The following is a 9,963-nucleotide window of genomic DNA, read 5'->3' as shown; positions in this document are numbered from 1 at the left end:
ATTATCCATTTTTAAATAATTAAGTCCGTGACAGTATGCCTTTAAGTGGCAGTCCCATGTATACATGAAAATCCAGGTAGGCCTACATATTGTTTGTAGGTTTGTAGGAATGGGGTTTGGACCGGAAGGAGTGTCCCGTGGCTCCTCATTTGAGGACCCCACATTTCAAAATCTTAGCCAACCAATGTCAGTTCACGTGATTTGTACCTATAGTCCTTCCCATAGGGAACACATTTTTTATTACAAGTTATTTATTTTTGAGCCGCTTATTTTATTAATTGCACACATAAATAGTTGGGGGGATGGGTAGGTTGTGTGTGTTTTTTGTTGTTTCCAAAACACTTTTACTTTTCTTCTTACGTCAAACCAAACTGAAATTAAAAAAAAAAAAAAAAAAAAAGGTTGCAGGAGGATGGGATGGGGCGGACTATATGTAACCGATTGTTCAGGTATGTGAATTATACTTGTACGTGAATAACCATTTGATAACTACGTGCTGCACATCAGTCTCCAAAATCCAGACATTATATAATAGATGCATTTTTAGAATACGTGAATAAAAGTTTGGTTATTCAATACGTTTGCTATTTTTAAAATTTAGAACGTAAGTATTCATCAGTTGACGTGAATATGAAGTTGGTTAACTAACACATGAACAAAACGACGGTTCGTGTGTCCTAATATATAACTAGCCCGAATAGTCTCACTGTAAGAGAGCTAGACGGACATTTGGAAGGTTATACCCACTTATTAATCAGAGACCAAGCCCGAGTATGACTGTAAGAGAGCTAGATTGTGGTTATCCAAACACTGCATAGTTGTGGTTGTCCAAACACTGCATAGTTATGATTGTTCAAACACTGCATAGTTGTGATTGTGGAAACACTGCATAGATGTGATTGTGCAAACACTGCATAGTTGTGATTGTGCAAACACTGCATAGTTATGAGTGTTCAAACACTGCATAGTTATGATTGTTCTCATTAGCGTACCAGACTAAAGATTGTTTGTTTAATCTTTGACCCGACATACATGTATACCTACATGCATGCATGCACAGTTGGGGGGGGGGGGGGGGGGGGGGTCTAGTCTATTGTGAGCGAATTTTAGAGTGGGGGTCGAGATATGTTAGTTAGGAAATAGCATTAAAAAATAAGAAAATGTGTTTCACCTGGGGTGGGCGAGGCTAAATTCGACCCCTGATGCATAAATTAATAAAGAACCTTTCTTGTCTTTTTTTTTTACACACCATAAACATTTAACACAGATGTCATAAATTCGGGAGACACACCCATAATCGCATAGTGAAGTGGGTGAAACTCATTGATCCTAGCGGTACACTCACTCTGGGTTGGAGCCGGTACTGGCATGAAAAAATCCTCCATTGCCCCAGGTGGGATACGAACCCCGTACCTACCAGCCTAAAGTCAGATGGCATAACCACTACACCACTGAGGCCGGTTACATAAAGAACTTAAGCATGCGCACAGATACTCGGTTATTTTTACCATGACTAAAATCATTTTCTCAATCGCGTATTATTATTGTTATTTTAAAGCTTTAACACACAAGTCAAGATGGCAATGTTGACTATATTAATTGCATAAATAACAGTTTATGTCTCTATACATACTTGATTTAAACTAATGTGTTGTGTTGTGTCTATTGTCAATATATACTCTTCAAAAAAGTAGGGGAACTCTAATAAGAATTTACAATTGCCAAAATTGTAAGGTATATTAGCTGTGGGGAATGGTTATATGATAATAGTGAATTAATTGGGCAAACATTACAACCGGCAGTTCAGTATTACAGTAGGTTTTATGACCACCAAAGATCTTGAAGGACGATTGGGGTCAGAAGTCAAATTTGAAAGTTAACGTGGGTTTTTTATCAGTAAATCGCAAATTCAAATAAAAATTACTAAAAACAAAACAATAACAACTGGATCATCAACAGAATGAAAGAGATTGACAGAAATAATGATCGACAGTGATTAATGGACCTTCCTGGAAATTGTCAAAATCGAAAATGACACCCCACGCACGTGTACGGGGCAACTGCGTGATGCTTGTGAAAACAATGGAATGTGTTTCGGTATGTTGATAAACAGACCTGCACGTTCTTTACTAGGATGTCCAATAGTTGATATTAACATTTATATTTCAGGTTCCCCTACCTTTTTTTGAAGATTATACGCACACACACGCGCACACACACACATTCGCGCACGCACACACACACACACACACACACACACACACACATACACATATATATGTATATGTATATATACATATATATATATATATATATATACATTTGTATGTGTGTGTGTGTGTGTATATATATGTACCAGTGATTTTCAGTATCGTCAATATCATATATTAGGAATCAGAATTGCATTATGCGAGGGTAACAATCTCTGTATCATATACTTGATTCAAACTAATGTATTGTTTTGTGGGTGGTGTCTGTTGTCAAAATATGTTTTAAAAATAAATAAATAAATAATATATATATATATATATATACACACACACACATACACACACACACACACACACACACATACACACACATACACACATACACACACACACACACACATATATATATGGGGGTGGGGAGAATTATGTCAGTTGTAGCCCCAGAACAGCAGGATTCTTTTGACGCCCACCAATCCAGTCCCAGCGATAGGTAACTAGCATGGGCAGACAAAGAGGATATAACTCACGACATGTCTTCTGTCAATTAGGGTAGACTGGGCTCAATAGCTTTGATAAGCAACCAATCTAGGAGAAGGTCACTTCCTATTGAAAACTCTGGAAGAATGGGCTCATTGTTCAAATTCAAAACCCTCGGTTCCGCAAACATGGAATATTTTGGATTTTAGGTGCATAATATGAGTCTGATGTGTCTTCATGGAATTTGCTTTGACAACCTAATTCTATAAATGAAAAAATCCTCTTTATGAGCTAGTTAATAACTTAAGTTATATTCTATTTTGCAATTATTTGAAAAGGAAAGTCCAGTTATATAATAAACAAACCAAAAAAAACATGTTTTTTGGCATCTGGGTTTCCGGCAGAAATTACACAAACATACAAATATGTCTTTGTCTACATATCTTTGTTGTTAATCAGGACTCCATATAAATGTTTTAATCTCCTCGTTGATTTGTGCAGCATACAGTTTATCCCGGTCACAACAGACTGCCCATGGTTGTTTTAGTCCATCGTTGTGTGTAATGACGTCACGGAGAATCTCACCATCACGTGACAACTGAACAATGGCATTTCTTTTGTAATCACATACATAAACAAACTCCTCAATGTCAGATGTAACACCGCGCAGGTACTGCAGCCATGTTGAATCACGTGCCACCCAGGTGACTTTTTCTGATGACGTCACACATGTCAAGCTCTGGTCTTTCTGCGATACAACAACCAGAGAGTCGCCCTTCGTCGTTAGCCAATCTGGGATGGGGATCACACTTTTGTGGAGCGACCGAAGCACATTTCTTTTTTGGTCCAGTATATCCACACATCCGTACCACCAAACACTGACCGCCATATTATCCCCAGGTAGCACAGATATGTAGTAATATTCTTTCTCAGTTGTCACCGACTTGATCAGTTTTATCCCATCCTTTATGTGTAGATATAATATTACTTGATCTTGTGGTAGAGTCACCACAACCAGCTGCTGATCGCAAGGTATTCTTATATGCCCCATCCCACAGACAGGACAGCATATACCACGGTTTTGGCATAGCATTCGTGGTACACCAGATGAAACGAGAAATAACCCAACTGGGTCACCGACGGGGATCGATCCTAGATCGGCCGCGCATCATGCTAGCACTTTACCACTGGGCTAAGTCTCGCCCCGCAACTGTTAATGTCGTTCTGACAAATGTGGCATTAACTTTTTATATAAAATGTTGTTTCGTGTGAACAGTAATTTAAACTAGTGTCAATTTATCAACAAGTACTTCCTTGACACATGCGCGGAGTCCTCCTAAAATCAGGATAACCATTACTGTGTGGAACTCGGATAGTCAAAGACGCTTCCAATTATGTCTAAAACGAGTAACTTAACACCCATTCAAAAGCAGTATTTTAAAGTTGGGAGGTTATAGTGTTTATATTCATGATGTATGTGTTGATTGAAACACTGTGTGCTGAAGTTATAGTCACACATGTTACTGTAACTTACTGTTGTCATCAATGTAATTTAATTTCGTGGCATACACCCGGTAGGGTCAATGTTAAGTTTGGCTCCAGCCAAATATTTTTATTTCTCCATTTTCCTGGGTGACATAAAGTTTGTCTTGAGCAAAACAGAGATACAGAGGTTGTTTTAGGCCGTCCTTCTGTGTGATGACGTTACGAATAACCTCCCCGTCACGTGACAGCTGAACAATGGCATCTCTACCGTAATCACAGACATAAACAAGCTCCTCAGTGTCACATGCAACACCAAGCAGCCGATGAAACCTTGCTGAATCACGTGATACCCACATGACTTGTCGTGATGACGACACGCATGTGACAATGTTACTTGTATTTGATACAACAACTAGAGTGTCGCCCTTCACTGTTAGAGACAAGGGGTTGGCGATCACGTTGTTAGGAATAGACCGTATGACGTCACATCTTTGGTTTAGTATGTCCACACACCCAGACGACCCTCCAGTCACAGCCATGTTGTCATCAGGCAATACGGCTATGCCGTAGTATTTTGTCTTGTTTGTCATCGTCTTCATCAGGTGTATGTCATCTTGTACATTCAGATATAATAGTTTGCGTTCTTCTGGCAGGGTGACGAGCACCTGGTGGTCACGTGTCTTAGCAAGGTCGCCTGGTCTGCTAGTGGTTCTGTAGAGACTCTGAACCGTTTTGTGTTGAGAGGAAAATGATTTTACACATTTGTTTGGCCAGTCAGCAACAATGATCTTGTTTGAGTCGTGCCCTTCTAACACTAGGATAGATGATAAGTCTGGCCGTTTTGTATCGGATTGCAGTTTTGTGTTTATCGTCTGTTCATGCTTTAACCTATCCGACTTCCGCTTTATCTCGACGTCTGGTTGAAATATCGAAATCGGTAAATATATTGTGTGTGTTATCTTGATAGATTGTACGTCAGGTCTCGAAATTCTCCCAATCTCCGCAGAAAACGTTTTGCTTCCTGTTGTTTCAGGTTCAACTAAAGTTATTGCCAAATCAGGAAATTCAGGACGTGGTGTGGCTAAATAGTCAGTTGTTATCTTTTGTATTTTTGAAAATTTGGAAAGATGTCTTTTCATATCAGAAAGTGACGCAGATCTGAGGAGATTTTCGCCCAATTTCAGACATTCTTTAATTTCGTCTATCAGTCTGTTAACATCAGTGAACAATTCAACAATTCCGTTATTAACAGATTGACGATATGTTTCCAGTTCTGAGTTCCTTTTTTCCATTTCAGTGCGGACTGCTGTTGTGAACTCCGCAATCAGTTCATCTCCTTGTCTCTGCATCTGAGCCGCAGTCTGTGTCGCGCTGACGTCGACGCTTCGCTGTAGTCTCTCAATGTCTGACGTCATCTGGTGTTCTATAAAATGACTGAACTTCTTTATCGTTTCACAGGAAGATTCAATTACCAGTCTATTTGGGTCTTGTTGAGTTGTTGCTCTTGGGTCGCCACCTACTCAATAAACAAAAGAACAAAGTTAAAGGGCAATACAAATAGAGTAGGCCATTTACAGTTTGAAGTGAAATGGCGTATCTGAAGATGATAATGTATTTTTAAATGAGGCTGAATTATCCTAGACACTGGTTTTACTTTTATACAACATACACAAACAGTCATAAATACAGAGACTGCACCCAGATGCAATGTATTCACGTTGTTGTTGTGTTAACGTCAGTCCCTTAATGGTGGTCATACCCTGATGCCATCTTTCGATGACTGGGGGACAGATACATATGTAAGGGACATTGTTTGCTCGGTGAATTTGTGTTTTATGCTCCCTTGAAGTGTTTCCGTTGCAGGATTGAACCACCTCAGCGGACCCATTCAACTGATTGGAGTTTTTCTCGTTCCAACTAGTGCACCACAACTGGTCAAAGAGAGAGAGAGAGAGAGAGAGAGAGAGAGAGAGAGAGAGAGAGAGAGAGAGAGAGAGAGAGAGAGAGAGAGAGAGAGAGAGAGAGAGAGAGATAGAGAGGGGGGATACACACGCACACTTGCCAGTTATAACATCGAGGAAGGCTACTGAAAGTTTGCATCTTTATTAAGGCAACAAATTCTATTTTTAACTCACATATTTTAATTTGTTTGATGAGACCAATGGCGTCCACAAGTGCCAGATTTCGTTTGAACTGTGAAGCCCAAGACGATGTAGGCTGTGTGCTGTCAGGTATACCGACCACGTCTCTGCAGTTTGGACACACGAAAGTATCATCTGTGTTGTTGGCGTCGATGTGATTTTGGAGACACGTCAAACAATACGTGTGTCCACACGGAAGTCCGCGCGGATCAGTGACGACCTCCAAACAGATGTTGCAGGAGATTGACTCGTCTGTGGAGGACGCTGTGGCCATGTCTGAAAAGAAAAATAAGTAACATTGTTACACACCTAATGAAGATTATTCTGTTTACACGACCGTATCTAGTGGGGTGGAGGGGTGGGGATGGAAAGTGGGAGATCGATTTAACGACAGACTCAACACATTTTATTTACGGGTATATGGTGACGGACATATGGTTATGGCTCACACTGATATTCAGGGAGGAAACCCGCTGTCGCCACTTCATGGGCTACTCTTTTCGATTAGCAGCAAGGGTTCTTTTATATGCACCACCCCATAGACAGGATAGCACATACCTCGGCCTTTGATGTACCAGTCGTGGTTCACTTGCTGGAGCGAAAAATAGCCCAATGGGCACACTGACGGGGATCGATCCCAAGCAAACCGCTCATCAAGCGAGCAGTTTACCACTGGGTTGCGTCTCGCCCCTCCGTGGTGATCACTGAAATTAATTCTTACACGATCGAATCAACAAAAACGTGGTCACGTGGTCCTCGTTTGAGAGATAATGTTGGATCTGCCGTCTGTAACGAATAAAGATATTATGCTGACAATGTTTAATTATAAAGATCCAAGCAGCAATGGTCCTATAAGCAGATTCTGTACAGCAAGTACATAGTGTGTACCCTAAAGCTCAAACGGTAGCGGGTCTAAAGTGTTGATACAGTGACTACTAAGAGGAATATTACTTACACTTGTAATACTGCGCTAGACATAACACCATTAACAACGACCACCAAGAAGAATGCCTACAGCCACTGGATTAGCAGGGTTGGAGAGCATGGGGAAAATGCTCCTCCAATATTAAATACGCCGATGTTTACTCGTAAAACAACAAACACAGTGAGTTAGTTGTCAGTGGTTAGTGAGCTGCCAGCCCTGTGTCCGGTTCGGTTACACAAACAGAAAGTTGCCATTCTTCATTAAGTGCTATTGCACATTTTATCAGAAAGTTGTCATTCCACATTTTATCACATTTGCCCTTTCAACAAAACAAATATTCCTTACTGAACCAAACATACATTCTTTGTTATTTAGTGCATATATTGTTTGTTATTTTTAATTTTCTTTGCTTAACTTAGCCTAGGTATTTTGATATGCATATAATTCCAATTTATATATACCCTTTCGTTATAAATGTTTGGATTGGTCCAAATCATATCATCTAACTTAAGAAAATAAACCCCTGATGTTCATAACTGCATGAATCTCAAATTTGCACTACTTTCGGCAATGCACAGAAAGCAAAAGAGATTATTGCAGCTATTTTCTTTATTTCAGATTAATATAAAGACTGTTTACATTAGTTGTTAATGTTGAATTAGTCCAACAGAGAAATGGGCATTTTGAGATATATTGATTGAAATCAACCCCCTGTCCCCAATTTTTATTATTATGTTTTTTTTTAACTTCTATAAATTCTATAAATACACCATCATAGAGGTCGTCATATTTTTTCATTAACATAGAAGTGGATAAATAGACCTACACGGCTAATCAGGGATGGCTATGTCCACGGTAGCTCGAGTACTCTGACTGTAAGAGAGCTAGACAGACACTGGACGGTTATGACGCTCTCGTTACAGTCAGAGCCCACCAAAGGGTAGTAAAAGATTTCCACTCTAATACAACAACAATCCTATGTTTGACATTAAATACTGTTACATCCATAATTTTCGAGTTCCCTGGCAACACATGTTTCACATAGTAATCACTAATACACACACTACAGGAAGAAACCCTTCAGCAACTATGTATTTAATCAGAACATTACTGAAAGGGGGTGATATGGGGTTTCTTTCATAGTGTGTGTATTAGTGATTAATATGTGGATTTTTTTTAATTAAGGAATTTGGACGTTATCGATGTAAAGGTATTTGATGTCAGAAAGCAATACAGTTCTCATGGCTAGACAGGACAATAGGTAGCACAAAGCTGGGCATGAGTGATATAGAACTGCATATATATTGCACTTCAACAACAAAAAATAACGGTTATAGGAAAAATCATGTGAAGAGAATGCCGATGATTTTCTGATCGCGCATGATGTCAAGTGTCGCTTCCTGATCGTTGGTCAATAGACCACAACAAGAAAAAAATATCTGAAGAATACTGGGTGTACACTGATAATCTTGCACTGCATTCGAAAATCTGATAATGTTTCGGCAATCTTGAATCATTTGTTTTTAAAATCAGACTCAAACTCTCGAATAGAGAAATGTGCCAATGTCGCCAGGGAGAAGACACAACAACCCACTTCCTCCAGCACTGCAGCCAGCACAAACAAACAAGAGACCAGATATGGCCTGCTTACGTATCCCCGGCAGAAAAATTACATGGCAACAAGAAGACTGGCCAGTTCACCCTGATGTCGGGCAGAATCGTTTAGTTTGGAAAAGCAATCTATTTAGGACTCAACAGTCATGATTAGGGGAAACGAAACGAAGAAAAGAAGAAGAAAAAAAAACCCGAAAGACCACCATGGAACTGCTGTCATCGGACATTGTCATTTGGATTACTTTAAACAGATACATGTTTGTACACCAGGCCACCAAGTGGTCCTCATTTGAGAGATAATGTTGGGTCAGCCGTCTGTAACGAATAAATATATTATTCTGACAATGTTGGTTTTCACCTTTCCAGAAACGAAATTATTGTTTAGATAAACATGGTGGCACTACTTTACACAGTATTGAATGACACAACCTGGAAAATAGTCACGGTCTTCTTAAACATCCTTTGTAAGAGCTCGCATTTTCACGGTTGCTAATATACAATAGTATTTGGAAAAAATGTTCCTATAAGTATCACTAGACACAGTCCAGAATGGGAAAGACAAAAGACGAGCTATTTAGTTATAAAGATCCAAGCAGCAATGGTCCTATAAGCAGATTCTGTACAGCAAGTACTGAAATCCTTCATTACATATTGTGTACCCTAAAGCCCAAACAATAGCGGCTCTAAAGTGTTGATACAGTGACTCTAAAGTGTTGATACAGTGACTACTAAGAGGAATATTACTTATACTTGTAGTACTGCTCCAGACATATGCCATTAACAACCACCATCAACAAGAAGGCCTACAGCCACTGTATTAGTAGGGTTGCAGAGCATGGGGACAATGTTCCTCCAAATCACACCTCCTGTTTCCCACCACATTTTATATTTGCCTGTCGCCCCATAACATGCGTTAAATCTGGAATTAACACACAATGTGGTTGCCCTTCCCAGATGTTTGGACCCCAACATACAATACGCTAATGTTTACTTCTAAAACAATAAATTGCAACATATTCTACATTAATTTCTACAGTTATAAATTTCACCAAATCTGTTTAAAATATAAAACTCCGTAGACTACATAGTGACTTATCGATGTTCGGTCTAA

General features: G+C 39.5%; 1 protein-coding gene across 1 annotated transcript in view; it reads right to left on the bottom strand.

The window, feature by feature from the left end:
• Positions 1-2,613: 2,613 nt before the first annotated feature.
• Positions 2,614-9,963, bottom strand: part of LOC121386628 — a 9,404-nt gene continuing 2,054 nt past the window's right edge. The window contains exons 2-3 of the mRNA XM_041517593.1: positions 6,308-6,589; positions 2,614-5,688 (exon numbers count right to left, since the gene is read on the bottom strand). Of these exons, the coding sequence (XP_041373527.1) occupies positions 4,274-5,688; positions 6,308-6,587 (1,695 nt within the window). The 5' untranslated portion in view covers positions 6,588-6,589 and the 3' untranslated portion in view covers positions 2,614-4,273. The remainder of the gene's footprint in view (positions 5,689-6,307; positions 6,590-9,963) is intronic.

Source organism: Gigantopelta aegis, chromosome 12 (genome assembly GCF_016097555.1).
Source record: "Gigantopelta aegis isolate Gae_Host chromosome 12, Gae_host_genome, whole genome shotgun sequence".
Taxonomy (NCBI): domain Eukaryota; kingdom Metazoa; phylum Mollusca; class Gastropoda; order Neomphalida; family Peltospiridae; genus Gigantopelta; species Gigantopelta aegis.
The sequence above is the reverse complement of the archived record's forward strand: the minus strand, read 5'-3'. Positions and strand labels throughout refer to the sequence as shown.